The sequence below is a fragment of the Bos grunniens genome, chromosome 25 (assembly GCF_055505025.1).
Source record: "Bos grunniens cultivar Pamir isolate PY7600 chromosome 25, Bosgru_T2T1.0, whole genome shotgun sequence".
NCBI lineage: Eukaryota > Metazoa > Chordata > Mammalia > Artiodactyla > Bovidae > Bos > Bos grunniens.
The window spans coordinates 24,539,149-24,561,046 of record NC_141189.1 but is presented as its reverse complement, the minus strand read 5'-3'; the positions used below and the strand labels follow the sequence as shown (position 1 = coordinate 24,561,046).

At 40.4% G+C, this 21,898-nt stretch overlaps 1 protein-coding gene across 4 annotated transcripts in view; it reads left to right on the top strand.

Moving 5' to 3' along the window:
• Window positions 1–6,890: 6,890 nt before the first annotated feature.
• The window catches only part of ACSM1 (acyl-CoA synthetase medium chain family member 1), a 64,057-nt gene continuing 49,049 nt past the window's right edge, over window positions 6,891–21,898 (top strand). The window contains exons 1-3 of one of the 4 annotated variants that reach the window (XM_086375474.1): window positions 6,891–6,980; window positions 14,591–14,647; window positions 20,030–20,233. In XM_086375474.1, coding sequence (XP_086231600.1) covers window positions 20,042–20,233 — 192 coding nt within the window. In that variant the 5' untranslated portion in view covers window positions 6,891–6,980; window positions 14,591–14,647; window positions 20,030–20,041. Of the gene's footprint in view, window positions 6,981–14,590; window positions 14,648–19,990; window positions 20,234–21,898 lie in introns of all 4 variants that reach the window. The other 3 variants (XM_086375472.1, XM_086375475.1, XM_086375473.1) reach the window with 3 other exon arrangements.

Below are 21,898 nucleotides of genomic sequence, written 5' to 3'. Positions count from 1 at the left end.
TTCTTGCCACCTCTTCTTAATATCTTCTGCTTCTGTTAGGTCCATATCATTTCTGTCCTTTATCGAGCCCATCTTTGCATGAAATCTCCCCTTGGTATCTCTAATTTTCTTGAAGAGATCTCTAGTCTTTCCCATTCTGTTGTTTTCCTCTATTTCTTTGCATTGATCGCTGAGGAAGGCTTTCTTTTCTCTCCTTGCTATTTTTTGGAACTCTGCATTCAGATGCTTATATCTTTCCTTTTCTCCTTTGCTTTTGGCTTCTCTTCTTTTAACAGCTATTTGTAAGGCCTCCCCAGACAGCCATTTTGCTTTTTTGCATTTCTTTTCCATGGGGATGGTCTTGATTCCTGTCTCCTGTACAATGTCACGAACCCCTGTCCATAGTTCATCAGGCACTCTATCTATCAGATCTAGTCCATTAAATCTATTTTTCACTTCCACTGTATAATCATAAGGGATTTGATTTCAGTCATACCTGAATGGTCTAGTGGTTTCCCTACTTTCTTCAATTTAAGTCTGAACTTGGCAATAAGGAGCTCATGATCTGAGCCACAGTCAGCTCCCATTCTTGTTTTTGCTGACTGTATAGAGCTTCTCCATCTTTGGCTGCAAAGAATATAATCAATCTGATTTCGGTGTTGACCATCTGGTGATGTCCATGTGTAGAGTCTTCTCTTGTGTTGTTGGAAGAGGGTATTTGCTATGACCAGTGCATTTTCTTGCCCTGCTTCATTCCGTATTCCAAGGCCAAATTTGCCTGTTACCCCAGGTATCTCTTGACTTCCTACTTTTGCATTCCAGTCCCCTATAATGAAAAGGACATCTTTTTTGGGTGTTAGTTCTAAAAGGTCTTGTAGGTCTTCATAGAACCGTTCAACTTCATCTTCTTCAGCATTACTGGTTGGGGCATAGACTTGGACTACTGTGACATTGAATGGTTTGCCTTGGAAACGAATAGAGATCATTCTGTCGTTTTTGAGATTGCATCCAAGTACTGCATTTTGGACTCTTTTGTTGACCATGATGGCTACTCCATTTCTTCTAAGGGATTCCTGCCCACAGTAGTAGATATAACAGTCATCTGAGTTAAATTCACCCATTCCAGTGCATTTTAGTTCGCTGATTCCTAGAATGTCGATATTCACTCTTGCCGTCTCCTGTTTGACCACTTCCAATTTGCCTTGATTCATGGACCTAACATTCCAGGTTCCTATGCAATATAGCTCTTTACAGCATCAGTCCTTGCTTCTGTCACCAATCACATCCACAACTGTGTATTGTTTTTGCTTTGGATCCATCCCTTCATTCTTTTTGGAGGTATTTCTCCATTGATCTCAAGTAGCATATTGGGCACCTACTGACCTGGGGAGTTCCTCTTTCAGTATCCTATCATTTTGCCTTTTCATACTGTTCATGGGGTTCTCAAGTCAAGAACACTGAAGTGGTTTGCCATTCCCTTCTCCAGGGAACCACATTCTGTCAGACCTCTCCACCATGACCCACCCGTCTTGGGTGGCCCCACATGGCATGGCTTAGTTTCATTGAGTTAGACAAGTCTGTGGTCCATGTGATTAGACTGACTCACTTTCTGTGATTATGGTTTGTATGTCTGCCCTCTGATGCCTCTCACAACACCTACCGTCTTACCTTGGATGTGGAGTATCTCTTCACGGCTGCTCCAGCAAAGCGTAGCCACTGCTCGTTACCTTGGACGAGGGGTATCTCTTTGCAGCTGCCCCTCCTGACCTTGAACATGGAGTAGCTCCTCTCAGCCCTCCTGCACTCGCGCAGCCACCGCTCCTTGGATATATGTACTCCCTATGTTCTTTGCAGCATTATTTACAATAGCCAAGATATGGAAGCAACCTAAATATCCACTGATAGATGAATAGATAAAGTGGATGTGGTGTCAACGGAATATTACTTGCCATAAAAAGCACAAAAGCATGCCATTTGTGGCAACATGGATGGATCTAGAGGGTATTATGCTAAGTGAAATAAATTAGAGAAAAACAGACTCCCCATGATCTCACTTATATGTGGAAACTAGAAAACAAAACAAATGAACAAACAAAGTAAAGCAGAAACAGACTCATACATACAAAGAAACTGATGGCTGCCAGGGGGGATGGGGATTGGTGGGGGATGAACAAAACAGGTCAAGAGAATTATAGGTACAAACTTCCAGGTATAAAATAAATAAGTCACAAGGATGTAATGTACATATAGGAAACAGAGTCAATATATTGTAACAGTGTGGTACGTTGATGATGTTAACTGGTCTTATTCCATTGATCATTTTATAATGTATACAAATATCAATTCACTGTTGTACACCTGAAACTAATATAATATTATATTTTAATTACAACTCAATAATAAAACATTCACCAGAATGTGAATATACTGTGACTTACTCCTTTCCTAGAGTGCCCCAAAATTCACCAGTTTTATGTTTGCCCTAATAGAGAAACACAACCTGCTAATCAAAGAGCAAAAGGGAATATCATTTAGCTTTCAAAAATTTTAAATCCGGTAGATTGATCATTCTGACACTTTCGCTGTTCTTTATCCTATTGTGAGAATGATTTTGATCATATCTCCTTACTCAGTGCATGTCCCATGCTTCTCCAGGCTCTGGAATAAGTGATGTTGAGATCTCATACTTTTAGGGAAAATCTACAACTTACCCAAAGTACAGAATCTGCCTCTCTTCCTTCCACATCATCTTCTTCTCCATTTGGCTTGTATATAGAAATCGCAATATTAAGCCAGTACTTTCAGATTGGCTCACTGTAACTACAAGCATATCTCATTTTATTGTTTCACTTCACTGTGCTTCACAGATATTATGGTTTTTAAAATTGAGGGGATTGGGCAACTCTGAACTGCCAGATGATGGTTAGCTGTTTTAGCAATAAAGTATTTTTAAACTGGATCTTCCCTGGTGGCATAGTGGTAAAGAATCCACCTGTCAATGCAGGAGACACAAAAGATGCGGGTTTGATCCCTGAGTTGGGATGATCCCCTGGAGGAGGAAATAGTAATCCACTCTAGTACTCTTGCCTGGAAAATTCCATGAGCAGAAGAGCCTAGTGGGCAACAGTCCATGGGGTTGCAAACAGTTGGACACAACTGAGCACACACATACCCACACACACATTTTTATAAATTATGTACTTTTTAAAGACATATTGATACTGCACACAATAGCTTACAGTGTATTATAAATGTAACTTTTATATGGACTTGGAAACCAAGAAAAAGTTGTGTGACTCACTTTATCACAATATTTACTTTATTGCAGCAGTCTGGAACTGAACTTGCAATATCTTCAAGATGTGCCTGCACAAGGACATCACTGTCTCTTGTTTTGTTCAAGATGAGATAAAAATACACTACCTCATCCTTCATGTCTTTGTCTAGTCAAAGTCCTTAGATGCCCCAGTAACCCTCAGAACCAAGAAGTAATGACTGTCAAGTCCCTGTTACCCAGTACAGCTTGTGCGTAACTTTCCTGGACAATCATTAGCCTTAAGAATACACAGAGTATTCTTGTGTATGTGTTGATGGCATAAGTTGCCCCCAGATTGTGGCAATTATCTGTTCTGCGGATAGAAGAAAGAACTTACCTGAAAAAGGACAGGGTCACGTCACTTAAATTCAATATTATTTCAACATCAGGTTCAGGTTGCAAAATATCAGAAGGGATGGTCATTATATCACATGATAAAAAGTTTGGACTTTATCTTGCCAGTAATGAACTCAGTCAGCAATTTATTTCTAAATGATTACCTTGGTAGCTGAATGGTAAGTGTATCAAAGGAGAATTTGAGACATGCTTAGGAAAAAAGTTCCTTCTTCACGGAACTTGGTAACTTAGTGACTAAATAAGGCAGATCAGGTTAAGGGTAAGGGAGCACAGAAGGATGATGTCTAAGCTTTTGATTAAGTAAACTGGGGTAGGTGATTGTAAGGTTTTCTGAGAGGAATAGTTTGAAGGTGGGAACACAGAATTCAGTTGTGGTCATATTAATTCATCCATGCTATCTATGAAATACAGGGGTTACGACATATTTTAGTAATCAGCTAGATATGTAAATTTGAACTAGAGGGAAGTAAACATTTTTAATGTGTTTAGGAAATTATTGAGAGACAGCGAGACAGAGAGAGAATAAATGGAATGAGAAGAGCTATTAGCTGTGGATGAGTCCTTGGAGAACAATAATATATTAAGAGAAGAAAGAATCCTATGATCAATATTGAGAAAGAAGACTCAGAAAAGGTAGGATATGATAACAAAAGTTAGAAGAGAGTAATGCAAGAACTGATTAGCATTAGTGTTTAATTTTAACTATCTTTAACTAAATCTTTGGGCTTCCCAGGCGGCTCAGTGGTAAAAAAATCAGCCTGCAATGCAGGAGACATGAGTTTGATCTCTGGGTCAGAAAGATGCCCTAGAGAAAATGTCAACGCACTGCAGTATTCTTGCCAGGACAATCCCATGGCCAGAGGAGCCTAGCAACCCCATGGGGACACCGATTCAGACACGATTTCACAACTAAACAGCAACTAAATCTTCAGTCCACCAAAAGAACCAGTCTGCCTACAGAAGAAGAGAGAGAGGGAAGAAGAGAGCAGAGAAAGGGCACTTGCTCAGAAGAGCAAAACTATTTTCTGAATCTAACATCTAGCTTTTTGATGAAGTCATGATTTTTTTCAGTCATTCTTCTCTACCCACTCATGAGTACTCTTCTACTGTCCATGTCCCTCCAGGGCCCAGGTACTCTGAAAGCAAGAGGGTCCTGAGAGGAGAGAAATAGGCAAGTAAGTAAGAGGGTAAGTGGCAGACCCTGAGGCTCTGAACTGGATCTAGAGCCTGGCCCACAATTGATTTGGGAGGTCCAGATAGCCCAGAAAAAGCCCACAAAAGCGATGAGAGAATGTGATATCTGAAACCTGTAATGCAGAAAGAACCTTACAGAGAACTAGGCTGATAGAATTTCTGCCATATTTTGATGCTGTTAATACTATCTCCCCACATGGTTCCCAGGACTACTGAGTCAGGAGACGCTTACAGAGAAGAGAACTCAAACCAGTTCTTAAATGCCCTAGACCAGAAGTGACTTTTGTCACTTCCACTTGGAGTTCATTGTCCTAAAGTGGAATTCAATCACCTCACCCTAACTACAGAGGAAACTTGAGAAGGACAGATGTGCACATGGAATCTTTTGAGAATTCTACTGTTTCTGCCACTCACCCATTGTTAGGATGAGAAAACTGAGGTACAAATGGATTAATAAACCCACTCAGTGTCCCAGAGCTGGTAACTGGTAAAAGCTAGATGCAAACTGAGACTGCCTGGCCCCAGAACCTGTCTTTTTGACCACAACACTAGTGTTATAGTTTCACAAGGGAGATGTACTGAGATCCAGAGATTGCCTTGTGCACTGATCCTCCTGTCCCCATTCTATCCTCAAAAGTGACTGCCTCTTCTGCTTGAGTAATAGGGTATTTTTTACTTCATAATATTTAGCTTACTATGGCCAGAGTTATTTCCTCCTCTCCATAAAATAAGAGTTAATCCTGAGCAAGGATTCATCATCAATGCATCGGCCAGGAAGAGCAAGACCCACCTCACAGAAGCCAGGCTTTCCCCTCAGGCCTATCAGGGTGTTCTAGCTGTCTCTGGCAGTCTTTGGCGGTGGCTTTCAGCAGAGGTTTCCACCCCCCGGTTCAATGGAGGTTGGGAGGGAAAAAGTGCTGGGAAATTTGGGCCAGGATATTAGACATCCCTTGTTCCCTAATGACACCACAAAATGGCTCTAGAGGAAAACTAACAGAACAAGACACTACCTGTGACAATCCGTGCTTATCTAGTGCAACATCAGTATCAACCCACGGTCTACATCCCTGGGCCAGGCACTCTACACACTTTACATTGTGCAAAACTTTTGAAGATTTCGTGGGATAAATCTTACTGACAACCCCTAACTCCTCTACCTTTGAGATGTTAGAGATAAAGTGCTGCCATGGACCATCTTATAAGTGGCTGTGCCAGGATTTAAGCTCAAGACTTTGGGGTTCCAAAGACCTTACATCTTGCTAGCACACTAAGCTATTTCTGTCAGAGTCTTAAGTTCATAAGAGCAGCCAACATTGATTATGCCAAGCACTGTGCTATGTACATTTCATGAATTATTTCACCTAATACTAATAATGACAACCACAAAGAGAAACCATAGGAGAGAGGGGTCACCGTTAGCACTCCCATTTCATAGATAAGGAAACCGAAGTGTAGGAAAAGGATGTCCAAAAAGGTAAGAGAAAGGGTAAGAGGCAGACCCGACCCTTAAGCCCAAATCTCTCCACCTCCAAGCACAGGCTTTCTTAAAATGTATTTATCTTTTATTGGAGGATAGTTGCTTTACAATGTTGTCGTGGCTTCTGCCATACATCAATGCAAATCAATCACAATTATATGATATATAATTCCCATATATATATATAAGGGATATATATATCCCTTCCATCTTGAGCCTTACTCCTCCTGCCCCTAACCAAGCACAGGTTTAACTACTAGATAATGCTGCCACCTGGCTCTCACTTAAATAAGAACACTGGGGACATAAGACTGGGAAAGGGGAGCAGGTTATCCACAGAGAACTTATGAAAGTGCTCCATTTGGCTTTATTTGTTCATTCAAACCACAAGGCAGGCCCACAATAATTGGAAATTACGTTATATAGTTTGTTTTTCTAACTGGCTTTCTCTCCATGAGGGCTTATGATTGCTTTCTGCCCTGTCACACTTGAGAATCTCCTCCCCCCATTTCATTCCTGCCAACTTCACCCCAGCTGTAGTCAGGAACCAATTTCTGTTGTCTAAACACAGAGAGAACTGAACTTCTAATCAGAAGAGAACTGAACTTGCAACGTCCCCATCCAAGACATAACCAAGCGTTTCCTAGACAGTACCAGGTAAGGGACCGCTTCTTTGCGTGTATGTATCTGTGTGTGTTTGTCTGCCACGGGGAAGTGAAGTATATATAGAGCCCTGAACGTGAAATCTAAAGCCCCAGTTTCAATTCTAGCAATGCCACTTACAGACCTGGGGCGAGTCTCTTCTCTGACACTTCATTTCCTTTGTTGCAAAGTGAGGATGGTGAAACTGAGAGAAAGGGATCAGAGGGAATACGTGGTATGCCCAGCACCATGACTGGTGTACTGGTGATTGATTTAATGTCAGATATCTGAATGTGGTAGGCAGTGGGAGGAGGGTGCCAACAGGAGTAAAAAAGACCTAGAAGTTAAAACATTGAGAAAAAAGCTCCATTATGTGAAAGTTTGTTCAAATCACTTAAGGTGAATGCCTTTTATTAACAACATATTTTCTATATATCTAACTTGGTAGGGATTGGCTTCAGTATTTTCTGGGAGTTAGAAGACACCTCAACACTTATTAAGCCCTTATTCTGTATCAGACACAGCACTGAGAAATTGATTATATTGATTATCTCACTAATCCTTACGAAAGCATAGTGAGTATTTTTACTCACTGTACACAGTATTATTACTATGCCCTCCAAGTCTGGAGACATAAACGATGGCCGAGATCATGCACCTGGTACCAAGTGGAGCCAAACCTGGCTCTGTAATGCTGGGATCCTCTGTAATGCACTAAAAATGTTGCCTTATAAAACAAATAGCTTTTTCAGTCCAAATGCTTGTGAAATCAAAGTTCTGTTGTAAGAACTCATCAAGGCACTCTGAACAAGTCATATGAGGTTAAATTTCATTTTAACTGAATTACCTCTTTAAAGACCTCATTTTAACTGGATTACCTCTTTTAAGATTCTGTCTTATATATAGTCACACGCTGAGGCACTGAGTGTTAGGACTTGAACACATAAATTTTGAGGGGGCACAATTCAGCCCATATTAAAGAGTTAATTTCCCCATTATTTCTCTTTCTGTTGTCTTGGTTTTAGCCACTTATTAAGGGGTTTTATGGATTGTCCTTGAGTATTTTAAGGACAATCCTGTGGTCATGTAAACACCTGTGTATAAAACTAGCAACTGAGTCTGGTGTTCTTGCTCCAGTGGGTTCATGCGTGTGAAGAGAGGTATGTGTTGGAAAAAAATGGAAGGAAGAGCAGGATTTTAGAACTATCTCTGCTACTAAATTTGCCTTGCAACTTCACGGAAATCCATATCTGTCTTGGAATCTGGCCCTATGGCAAAGATTTTAAGCTCAGTTCAGTTCAGTCACTCAGTCGTGTCCGACTCTTTGCGACCCCATGAATCGCAGCACGCCAGGCCTCCCTGTCCATCACTAACTCCCAGAGTTCACCCAAACTCATGTCCATCGAGTCAGTGATGCCATCCAGCCATCTCATCCTCTGTTGTCCCCTTTTCCTCCTGCCCCCAATCTCTCCCAGCATCAGAGTCTTTTCCAATGATCAACTCTTCGCATGAGGTAGCCAAAGTATTGAAGTTTCAGCTTTAGCATAAGTCCTTCCAAAGAACACCCAGGACTGATCTCCTTTAGAATGGACTGGCTGAATCTCCTTGCAGTCCAAGGGACTCTCAAGTGTCTTCTCCAACACCACAGTTCAAAAGCATCAATTCTTAGTCCAACTCTCACATCCATACATGACCACTGGAAAAACCATAGCCTTGACTAGATGGACCTTTGGTGCAAAGTAATGTCTCTGCTTTTTAATATGCTATCTAGGTTGGTCATAACTGTCCTTCCAAGGAGTAAGTGTCTTTTAATTTCATGGCTGCAATCACCATCTGCAGTGATTTTGGAGCCCCAAAAAATAAAGTCTAGAGTGTCAACAAATACTAGATAGGTAGAATCAGTGGAGAAGCAGATAGCTGTGGCAAAATAAAGAGTGATGGAAACTATGTTGAATTGAAGAAGGTTTCATTTAAATGAAGCAGGCAATTTTCAGGCTTCCCAGGTGGCTCAGTGGGTAGAATCCACCTACAATGCAGGCAACACAGAAGATCCCCTGGAGGAGGGTATGACAATGCACTCCAGTATTATTGCCTGAAGAATCCCACGGACAGTGGAGCCTGGCATGCTACAGTGCATAGGGTCTCAAAGAGTTGGATATGACTGAAATGACTTAGCATGCACACAGACAATTTTCAGCTCCTGCCAGTTGGTGCCAGGTTGAAATAAAAGTTTTCCAGGCCTTCTAAGTTTTCAAGAGAAATCTTCAATTCATGTTTTAAGGGAAATCTCTCTGTGTTTACATATTGGCAATTCAAATTATTTTTCTCCAAAGGGTGAGAGTCAAACATCTGGGTCAGTTGACATCTTTGGGTCTTTCTTTGCTTAAGTGTTCTGTAAAACAAAAGACAGTGTTGTTTAAAAAAGAAGGGAAAAAAAAGAGTGTTATTGAGGCAGTACAAGTGTGGAGTAGAAAAGAATTTCTAGATACAGAGTACTGCACTCAGGAGTGAGTTTATTAAGGACAAAGATAAAGTGGGCACTGTGAGCACAGTGGGCCAACAACTCCTAACAGACTAGGGAGAGTCAACAGTTTCCGTGGGTTAGTAGCCAATTTTTATGCCTCAAAACAAAACCAAAAAATTCCTGCTGGAAGGTTGGTATAGATGATTGGTTAGGGCACTATAAAGTGAACACTGGGGTGGGTATTTTTGCCTAATATAAGTCAAGAAGCCCGCTGGTGATGATCCAGGGGGCTTTGGCAATGTTACAAAGGGGCTCAGTCAGCTTTGGAGATGACCTTGGTTCTGGGCTCCACTTCCGTGGCCTTGGTACGCAGCCTCACACTTGTGGCCTGGGGACAGGACTCAACATTCCCTGTTCTTCTTATCAGTAAGACAAGCCTTCAGCCCTGTAACACTCTGCTCATGTCTAAGTAGCTGCCATCCAACTCTCGTGTTATAAGGACACAGGTCATTGGGAAAGAGATGGAGACCATCTCTGGCTTCTTCCTGCTGGACAGGGGCTTCATGGGGTCCCAGGGAGATAAGAGTCCATGGAATGACAAAGCAGCTTGTTCCAGGGTAGTCCATGTGCCAACCAGCTGATATCCTTGTAGCATCATCTGGAGATTTATTTGTATTCTAGAAGAAACAAACTTTATAAGAAAATTAGAGACACATGTCCCAAAGATTAATAGAAATAGAAAGGCTGCCAAGGGGCCTAAAAGAGGGGATAGTCAGGAACACCAGGACAAGACGTCGGCCTGGGATGTTAGTGTTTCTCTAGGATGAGGAGATGCAAGAATTGGGGTTCATGAACGTATTTTCTTGAAAATGTCTATCTGAAAGCCTGTCCCGCCAGTTTTTCCCAGAGTATAGAATGCCTTATTTTTAATTTCTGCCCTGAACTCCTTTCAGAGGGTGGTGAAGCTCAGCAGCTCCAGTGGCTCCTGATTTAATCTTTGTAGAGGCAGATGGCAAGTGCCAGTTTCCAGTCAGCAGGGCCCTACATGGCTGTAAATTTGATCCTTGGTTTGGGGGCCTTTTAAGATTATTTCATCCCACAGTGATAGGAATGCTCATTCCCAGGTCTAGTGAAGATTTTTCTAATAGGTCACTTAATATGCTATTGTTGGACTTGACCATGAAAATAGTAAAAGATCTGGCCAATACCTGCCTTACTAGTAGTCTCTTATAGTCCAGGAAAACGTTCCCTCTTGTTGATTTTTCCCATATCTAGAGCTACATTATTATAATCATTGATCTCATATGAAACTATATATCATTTTGTTAGAGACTCAGTCACACATTTGAAATGTAAGAGATGACAATTTTGTGTAAGAGACAGCAATTTTCTGAAACAGGCAGTATAGCAAACAATATAGGTAGCAGTAAGTTTACAAGTAAAAATTTAAGAACTTTTATCAGATGCAGTCCAGTATATCCCAGGTTGTCTGATTTAGTGTGTTAAATGACTATGGCCTGGTGTTAATCTCCTGGTTGTAGATCATGGAGCATCTGATCTTTACCCAAAGATTGATTATAAATTTAGGCTTCAGAAGCAAACTTAAAACATCTTTCTATTAATTCAATTAAATCTTGTAGCAGAATAACATCTTGTAGCAAGGGACTAACTGGGAAGTGAGTCTTAGTAAATATAGACCTTAATTAACAAAACTAGTACTGAAACATTTACTGAAACATAATTTTTTGAAGTTACCCCCATTTTTATTAAACACAGCCAAGACTAATTAATTTTTAAAATAAATTTGGTCCATTGACTATAGATGCCATAGGCCTGTCGTTTTGCTACAGTGGATTGTTTTCTCTTTTGGAGGTCCCCAAAATACTTTGAGATTTCTGTACATTCAAGAGACAGTCTTTTTATTTATCTAGTTTTAATTTATAGCCTACCTAGTAAGGCTGTTCAGAACCCAAGTGTCTCCAATTTCTGGAGGGACAAGGCAGAGAGAAAAGAAAAATGTTTTAATTTTACCCACAAGTATAAATTACCAAATTATTTTGAACCATAAGTAGCTTGAGGAGAAGAGCGTCTTTATATCTGAAAACAAAGATTAGAAGCCAAGTAATATGTCAGACAAAAAGTCATGAAACTTATAATTATATTTATTTATTTAAACCTATGTAATTAATTTCTGTTCTTCTGTCCTTTCCTGATGATTGAGGATGATAGTGACAGCGATAGTTTTAAGACGTCTGTGAAGCTTTTATTCAGACTTGCATGATTTGTTCAGTGAAGTGGATGCCTTGATCACTGGAGATTGTAAAACATATACCTTAGTGGAAGACACATTTTAAACATTTTTTTTTTCTCCATTGTGAGAACATCAACTTTGCAGCCAGGAAGGGCTTTACCCCATTAAATGAAAAAAATAAGGTTTATCAAGAGCCAGGAAATTTCAAGCAGCCATTTTGGACTCCCCATGACTCTGACTATTTGACTTACAGCCATTGTTTATCCATTTTAAATTCCCTGATTTAGGAGCAGATGAGGGGTTAATTTTTGTAGAAGCAGAATGAGCTTTGTCTATGTGTGCCATAACTTTCAGAGATCATTGTGAAGTAATATTTATTTTATCACAGTAACAATGTTTTAAAAAATAATAAAGGCAAAGACCTTCACACAGTCCATTATCAAAAGCAGCATTCCAAGAAAAGTTTGTCTTTTACCAAGGACAGAAAGCCAAATTCCAGTTTGGTACCAGCTTATATTCACTGTGAAACAAAATTTATTCATTTAGCTAAAGTAATAATAAAAGATTTCAAAGGCAATTTAATGTCTTAAGAAACTTGTACCATGTACAAAACTCTCTTCTTGGGGTCCATGTCCCAAAAATATTTTTTTCACTTTCATTTCCATCATTTTATTTGCCCATTCAGAGAACCTGTAAGTCAAAATGTATAAGTTTGCCACCTATAAATCAAACTTATTTCCTTTTCCCTTAATAAAATGTAATTCCATTCCTTATACTTTTTTTTTATTAAAAACACACATCCTACTTTCCTTCAGCAACCATAAACTGTCCTTTATAACAGCATTCTATAGATTGGAAAACATAAATCACCCAAAGCTCTTATCTTATTTGCATTTTCTTAAAAGTTTCTTTACAGTGTGTTCTTAAGATGTTGTTGTTGTTCAGTTGCTCAGTCATGTCTGACTCTTTGCAACCCCATTGACTGCAGCACACCAGGCCTCCCTGTCCTTCACCATCTCCTGGAGTTTGCCCAAGTTCATGTTCATTGAATCAGTGATGTTGTTCTTAAGATATGCCTATGTTAATTAGGTTAACAAATATTAATACCAGTTAATAGTGAACTTTTTCCTGGTTCATGTGAACCATTTCTCTTTTATTTAGAGCTGTTTGATTTGTAAGTGCTTACTTTTCTTCAGTCCAATTGAATTAGAGCTCATTTACAAATTAACCTTAGCAATATTACCCAAAGACAGAGACACACACTGAGACATACATATATATCCAAACAGACACAGATCTCACAGTTTTCTGCTTAAGATTTAAAATGTCTCTTTGCCTCTTTTTTCCTTGGCTTGAAGTTCTACTAGTTAACAAGGCTGATGTCTCAGGCAGAGCAGGCTTTGTATCTCAAGGACATGGTAGGAGTTAACTTCAGAATTTTTCCTAGGCATATTTTTGCTTCTCTCAGGATTGCCGCTCCAAAAAGAAACATGTTTCAACAAGCCAGTTTTGTCTAATTGCATGTGCAAAAAGAACAGATCTTGATATTTCAAAAAGATTTCATTTTAACCTGTTTTATCCAGAATCTAAAGAATATCATGGCCATCTTGTGTCAAAAATGTCATCCTCCTTTTTGTAGTAATAATTTCAGAGCTAAAATATAGATCAAATAGTGCTCAAATTGGTTCTGATGACAGAAGCAAACTGACTGATAAAATATCATCCTAGTAGGGATTGTTCCTTTGGGGAGATGGGGTCTTTGTTTGATCAGAAGAATATGAAGGAGTAAAGGAATTTGAAGGAATGGGGGAAATTTCTTCCCTCCCCCTGCCACCCCCTGCAAGAGACAGGAGGAGTTAGAAGGGGATTCTTTACAATTTTTGGAGTTTTTTTTCCTTTTCAGGTTTATGATTATGGGAGAAAGTCATGGGGTAGGACATCTGATGGAGGGAGAGACATAGGAGGACAGGGGATAAGGTGACAGCAGAAAGGTATATGTAGCATGAGTCCCTTAGATCCAAACTCTGACTGAGTGCCATGCTGCTGCTGCTGCTGCTAAGTCGCTTTAGTCGTGTCCGACTCTGTGCGACCCCATAGACGGCAGCCCACCAGGCTCCCCCGTCCCTGGGATTCTCCAGGCAAGAACACTGGAGTGGGTTGCCATTTCCTTCTCCAATGCAGGAAAGTGAAAAGTGAAAGTGAAGTCGCTCAGTCGTGTCTGACTCTTCGCGACCCCATGGACTGCAGCCTACCAGGCTCCTCCGTCCATGGGATTTTCCAGGCAAGAGGACTGGGACTGAGTGCCATAGGGAACAATAAAAGAGATCATGTAATTTACTGTGCCATTAACAGGCCATTTTTCTTGGTTCCCCAATATGTAGGTTGGCATTAGGTAATTGGGTGAGGCACTATAGGGTGAGCACTAGGGTACACATTTTTGGCTAATATGGGTCAGGAAGCCTAATGGTGATGATCACGGGGGCTTTTGGAAACATTACAAACGGGCTCAGTTTGCTTCTGAGGTGACCTTAATTCTGGGCTCTGCCTCTGTGGTACCTGTTGCTTCTTGCACCTGTGGCCTGGGGACAGGACTCAACAAGTATTGTTGACTGACAGACACCAAAAAGGAAGGGGACATACTTTAGTTCACATTGCCCAAGGATCCACACTGACAAACTCTTCAAGATGAAGCTTTCATATATCTATCCTCTTGTTGACTTAAAAAATTGTCACAACCTAAAAGTTGAATGTTATGTTTCATTTGGTGGAAAATTTTAGCACTTCAGCCCAGGAGACAACATCTCAAGTGACCCTGAGGGAACTGCTCCTGGAATCAAAGTCTTAAATTTTCCCACCAAATAAAACATAACTGTTGACTTTTAGGTTGTGAATATTTTTTTATGTTGACAGTTATGGTGACTGCAAAGAAGGGACCCTGACCAAATTCTTCTTCTCCACCTGAACCCTGTGAGTATCCAGAGCCTTGGTAGCAGCAGAGGCCCGTTGTGCCCAACCACTTTCTTGAGGAGTCCAGACAAATTTGAATGAGTGTCTCCTGGTTCTAGGATCTCCTGTTTATTGGTTGATGATCCTAAGTTTTATTCGGTGGGAGAAGAGGTTATCCTTGAAACTTGGTTTTAAGAAGAGGTACCTGGGTTGCTCAGTCTAGATATTGAGTGGGTTATCCTCAGTCAAAAGACTGGGAAGATTTTACTCAGTTTAGGTGCTTAGTGGGTTATCTTCGGTGTAGAATGCACTGGGGAGATTTTGTTTGAGAAGGTTATCCTCAGTGTAAAAGGTACTGGGAAGACTCAATTTGGATACTGAGTGGTTGGCTATCCTCAGTTAGAGACTGAGAGGAAGACTTAGCTTAAACATTGAGTAAGGTGGGACGGGGTTATTAGGGGGAAGATGGACCTGTCATTTTTCCTTTTATTGGCTACCTTAATAAAGTTTTTTGAAATAAAACTGAAATCTTATGAGTGCTTCTGAGCTCCGAAGAAGGACTCTCTCCTCCTGGCTGGCAATGTCTTTCTCAGGGGACTAAGAAACCTTTTACAGCCCACCTTATCCCTATAGGGAAACCTAGTCATGTAATTAACAAACTGCCCAACCAAGGATGCACATAAGAATTGGCCATTCTGTGACCTGAGCACCTGTGCAAGTCTTACAGTCCAATGGGAGACCGGAGACATGTAAGATGGGGCTGAAACAACTCTGGGGCAAAATCAGAGAAGTGGCACTCCCAAGAAGCACATGCTGGCCCAGCACACAGTCATCATTGCAATTTTATCTCAACAAACTGACTTCAATATGGAAAATAAAAGTTTCAAAATAAAAGAAAAGGAACAACAGATTGCCAGCCTCCAGCTAACATCCCAGCTGGGTAAATGTACATACAAAAATTATAAGTATTTACTTAAGTGGAAATTGAAGGGAAATCTCACCCTAAAAATTGAAGAGGCTCTTTCATTGCTTACACAGTTAAGTTACATTAAGGTTAAAAGCTAGCTTAGTAAATATATCTTTTCAGACTTTAAACAAAGGCCTTCAGGAGGAAACTTGGGTTTTGAGATGTAAATGTTCTACCTGTTCTTCCTAGGACATTCTGTGTTGGTGTGTTTTGTTTGTTCATGTTTTTAAAAACTTGGTCTGTTAGGTAGTTAGAATAGGAAAAAGGAGTCCAAGATGGTGGTGGCTAAAAGACAAAGAAAGGAAAAATCCACAAAAATGGAACAGAAGAAAATCTGAGGACCAGAGTGAGAACCTCAGGTGAAACCAACAGCCCTCCTGGCTAGCCCAACTTACACAGGGCACGTTCAGGGGGAGGAGAAAAACATATAAAAAGAGGAGCCAAAATTGAGCCTCTCTTCTTTTGGGTCTGCCTACCCTCATGCCTCAAGGATGTATTTTCCTTTGCTTGCCAAATAAAACTGAGCTTTAACTGAGCTGTGACACTGGTCCACAGTTTCAAACCTTTGCTGTGGTGAGATGGAACTGAAGAAATTACACTCCCCTGACATGGCCTTTGCTATTTTTCTGGTTTCTCTGGTGGCTCAGACAGTAAAGAATCTGCCTGAAATGCAGGAGACCAGGTTCAGTCCCTGGGTGAGAAAGATCCCCTGGAGAAGGAAATGGCTACCCTCTCCAGTATTCTTGCCTGGGGAATTCCATGGACAGAGAAGCCTGGTGGGCTACAGTCCATGGAATTGCAAAGAATTGGACGTGACTGATCGAGTAACACAATACAGTACTGTTTTTGAGAGTAAATTCTCCAAATTTGGGCTTCCCTGATACCTCACTTGGTAAAGAATCCACCTGCAGTGCAGAAGACTCCATTCAATTCCTTGGTTGGGAAGATCCCCTGGAAAAGGGATAGGCTATCCACTCCAGTATTCTTGGGCTTCCCTTGTGGCTCAGCTGGTAAAGAATCTGCCTGCAGTGCAGGAGACCTGGGTTCAATCCCTAGGTTGGGAAGATCCCCTGGAGAAGTGAAAAGCTACCCATTCCAGTATTCTGGCCTCTAGAATTCCATGGACTGTATAATCCATGGGGTTTCAAAGAGTCAACTGAACAACTTTCACTTTCTCCAAATTTAGGTTACATCCTCCCCACTCTCTTATGGGGAAGGCTCTTGCATATCTATGGTTTGAATCACTATTAATTTACCAGCTGAGCCACAATGGAGCCCCAAATAGGGGAACTAGACAACAAGTGAAATTGAAAGTCACTGAGTCATGTCTGACTCTTTGTGACCCCATGGACCCATGGAATTCTCCAGGCCAGAATTCTGGAGTGGGTAGCCTTTCCCTTCTCCAGGGGATTGTCCCAATCCAGGGATCAAACCCAGGTCTCCTGCATTACAGGCAGATTCACAGGCAGATTTGGGCTTTCCTACTATCTCAGTTTGTAAGAAATCTGCCTGCAATGCAGGAGACTTTGGTTAGATTCCTGGGTCAGGAAGATCCCCTGGAGAATGAATTGTCAACCCACCCCAGTTTCTGGCCTGGAGAATCACATGGACAGAAAAGCCTGCTAGGCTACAGCCCATGGGGTCACAAGAGTTGGACATGACTGAGAGACTAAACCACCACCATTGATTTATATTTTATTGATACAATGAAACTTTAAAATAAATGTAAATAAGATAAGAGCTTTGAGGTAAACTCTTTTCTATTTTAGAAAAATCTATTTAAAATAATCTTTCCAGATATTTGGTAACTTAAAATTCTAAAGTTGGGCTAATTTAAGTTAAATGATAAAAGTTTATTGAATAACTAGATAATTTCATTAATGAGATACTGAGATATAAATTACTAAAGAAAAAAACTAAAAGTATTTAGGAATATTAATGAAAATGCTTGATGTCACTGCAAGATGTTTTCTATAAGAAAACAAGTGCTTTTAGAAATTATCACTGCTGTTTATGCTCAACAATCTATAGAATGCCAATGTAAAAAACAGTTCATAATTACTTACTTCTTATCTTTTACTAAAAATTAAGGTTTTAAGAGTTGAAATTTCTAATTTAAATATGCAGTTAAAGCTATTAGAAATAATACAGTAACATTTTAGTATACAGTAGGACATAAAATGTGTGTTTTCAGTAAAGAAGGTATGAGGAATAAAATTGCATTTTATTGAGAAAAAAGAAAGAATGAGCTTGTTGATTTTATTTGTATAAGAAATGAGACTAGATACAGAAAGTGATGAGAAACTGTGAAAAGCAAACCTGAGGAGGAAAAAGTTTTATGCATAGTCAAGGTTCACTAAATTTAGATTGACGTTAACTAAATGGATTTGGCTAAGTAAGCTAATAAGAAACTGGAATTTGATTTCTCTTTTACTTTGGTTAAGTAAATAAGCATTGTTTCAGTGACCAATGATCCTGTTGTGTTTTAAATCTTTGTTCACATTTCTAACAAACATCTCAAATATCAAAATCTAACTAAAGCTCTTTAGCTTCCTGCTGACTCTGGGATGCTTTGAAGAAAAATCTCTGGGACATCTCAGAGAAGAATGTTAAACTAAGTTTATTTGGCATTCAGAAGATTTGGCAAGTGATTGAAGGTTAACTTTACCTTGCTTCCTTTAATTAACAATAGTCTTCTGATGTTCAGTCTATCTATCCTTTGTTGCAAAACTTTAACCTGGTCCCTCCTCTCACTTCCTTGGAGCAATTCTCTCAGAGTCATTGAGATGCTGTCTCCTGGGATTGAAGTCCTAAAAATTCCCACTGAATAAAACATAACTATCAACTTTTAGTTTGTGACTATTTTTTAAGTCAATACTCTTCTCTGTAGGCAGTAGCAGGGTTCTGAAGGCAGCACCAAAATTAATTGGGGCTAGGTTATTACACGGAGAAGGCACTGGCAACCCACTCCAGTACTCTTGCCTGGAAACTCCCATGGACGGTGGAGCCTGGTGGGCTACAGTCCATGGGGTCGCTAAGAGTCGGACACGACTGAGAGACTTCACTTTCACCTTTCACTTTCATGCATTGGAGAAGGAAATGGCAACCCACTCAAGTCTAAACAGATTGAAAATGGAGTCGTGTTTTATTGATTTCTTTCATGAGTCTATCATCAAACAGTATTATCTTGTTGCTGTAACTGAGGGGGAGAGGGCTTAATTATTTGCAGGGATAAACTGCTTAAACCTCAAAGCTATTTGTGAAGTGGCTTTCTGCTCATATAACAGAAGTTCTTGCTTAAGCCAATTTCCACCATCAAACTTCGAAAAGTATCCTAGTAAATGAGCATTTTATCCCCATGTCAGAAGCATTTGTTGGATCTGGAGTGGCAAAAAATTTTTATTTCATAGGTCAAATGATGGATTGATAATAGGTACCTGAATGCTGTCCTGGGGAAGACCTTGAGGCCAGATCCCTGTTTAGTAGGGAGAGTGCTGTGATATTAGCCTCTTCTATCTGAGTGTGGTGGTGCATATTTGTCAGTATTCTTATAATATCAAGTAAGAGAAACGCAATCTCAGACAGGAAAAATTGTTGGTACATAAAATTCAGGACAGGATATTAACAAGAGAGGGATAGAGATGTAGACATGCCTCAGGAGCAATAGTTATGAACCAGAGACTTGCATGCCTCCAAGATTCTCTCTACCCCTTATTTCCATGTCCCTGAAAATTTACAAATTTTCTTCTCTTATGCAGAGCAGTTATCTCCACATTACAGGAATTATAGCCACTGACAATTTCCAAAGTGTATATTTTCACGGCTTCCACTAAGGCTTTGGTAACACACACACACACACAATTTTGGAGAGGGATTATGATCAGCCCAGTTTGTATTTAAATATATATATATATATCATGGGAAATGATGGACCAATCAAATTTGGATGCGATGGGATCATCTAAAACTATGACAGTTTTCATGAGAACCACATATTTGGGCTCAGTAGGAAGAGATGTTTCCAGAGCAAGGATAGCATGACATACAGGACTTTGAAAATACTGTTTCTACCAAAAAAACCGTGGCCACATGGCTGGCTTCCATCCCTGGAGTTTAAAAAAGAAGGAGAAGACCCTCAGGAATATGTGCCTACCTCATCTAGTAGCTATAGCCCCTCCTCATAATTTTTGCCTTGTGATTCTTCATTTGGAAAGAGAAATTCCCAGCTAAGTCAGTTTAGCTATGCCTTCAAATTTCAGTGAGCTATTAGTTGTGCCCTCCAAATTCCAGTGAACTGAAACAAAGCTATTACTCTAGTAATTAGCCAGCAATGTGCCTTTATTTAGTGGAATGAATTTCTGCTCCAATGACCAACATATTAGCCATCTATTCTCAAGACAGGTAGTGACCTGAGAATTCTGTGTCTGTTTCCTGAGGACTGCTCCACTATGCAAAGGCTGATGAAGTTTCGGGTCCTCTGGGGCATCCACATGTCCTGCCCTGGCTTCCACCATGCCCCTCAGCACCTGCGCTGCCGATCTTTATCAGGAGCTGGAACCCTAAGATGGAATGACTATGACAGACCTGAGGAATTTAACTTTGCAAGTGATGTACTGGACCGCTGGACTCAAATGGAGAAGGTAAGGAGGCCTCTGTGTTGTGTGTGAGAACAGGATTCACCTCCTTCTCCTAATAGGAAGAGGGGCACAGAACTAAAAGGGCTTCTGACTAAGTCTACAATTTTCATGGGAAAAGCTTATGTTTGGGGGTTCAGTTCTCAGCTGGACACTTCCTCTATTCTCTAAGCCCCAGTGGCTTTATCTGTGAAAGGGGGATAATCTCATTTAAGAAACAAGATAGCAGGTGAAAGTATCTGGTACTCAGTCAAGTAATCATGACCAAGTGTCAAGTTCTAATCACAGGTCAGCAAGTTGATGTTGGTCTGAATTCTCATCTTCAACTAATGAGACTGTGAGTCTAACTAGAATTCATCTCGTAAAGCATGGGCTTGACTTTAGGTTACACCCAGAGGGAGGGTGTAACCTTGATTGTGTACATGAACATCTGACACATGTAACTAAATCATGTCATCCTATGAGGATGGCAGGTATAGCTGGAGTCCTCCCTATCAACTACCTACTTGAACGTGGCTTTGGGGTGTATCCAGAGAAACCCATCCCAGTGGTATCTGCAAAAAAAATGCATATTATTGGTTTCTCTTTTCCCAAGAGAGGCACAGTGGTGACACTAGAAGTTGGGTAGACAATGGGGGGTGTTTCAGCTCAAAGTTCCTGCTGGCATTTTCCACATTGTGAAAGCCCACTCAACACTGTATTTGTTCAGAAGAAAGAATTTACCTGATATGGAGTCAAAGAGTTGATGTATTTTTAATTTACCATGAGCATACATTCATACTAAAAGGTTAAGGCTGCAAAGGTTAAGGCTACTGTGAGTGATGCCAAGATTCGTGATCTCCAGAGGAGAGGATTTCGATCCAGGGCTGGAGATGAGGCTTGATCACTCAGAACTTTCTGTGTAGCAAAGTTTTATTAAAGTATAAAAGAGAGAAAGCTTCTGGCATCGACATCAGAAGCGGGCAGAAAAGATACCCCCTTGCTAGACATTATGTACCTGTTAGCAAGCTGCTAATCTGATAAAAGAAATGCCTCAAGACAGAGAGTTATGGTTACTGAGAGAGTTACTGAGATAGTTAAGGCCCCTCTCCCATAACATGCATTTTGAGATAGAATGGCAAAAGGGGAGTCATCTCCAGCCATAAAACAATTGACATGAATCTTGAAGAAAGGCAGATTTCCAAGCAAATACATAGTTTCATTAACATAGCTTAAAAAAACCATTTCCATAAGAAAAATGCATTTGTTTGCTGAGCCATTAGCAGCTCAAGGTTACCTTCAGACAGAGCCAAGTGTCCTCATGACAACACAGGATTAGAAGAGGAAAAAAGTCTGCCACTTACAGTTTATTTCCTCCTGTTGCTTGCGGAGCTCTGGCCTTCCTACCTGACTGTTAACCCTCTCAATATGTTAGTATTCAGAACTTATATGCCTTTTATGAGGACTTTTATCCTGCCTCCATCTTTTTCCTTTTTCTGAATTTCCAAAAAACTCCAAGGAAAATAGAGCCCTCACTTTTGGAGAGCCCTTTTTACTTATGTGCTATGCCAAGCACTTTGTGCTTATTATTCTGATAAAATGGACACTTTAATCATCCCCATTTTTGAGATGAGGAAACTGAGGCTACAATTGTTCAAAAACCTACAGAATTTGCTTATCTAATAAGTGGAG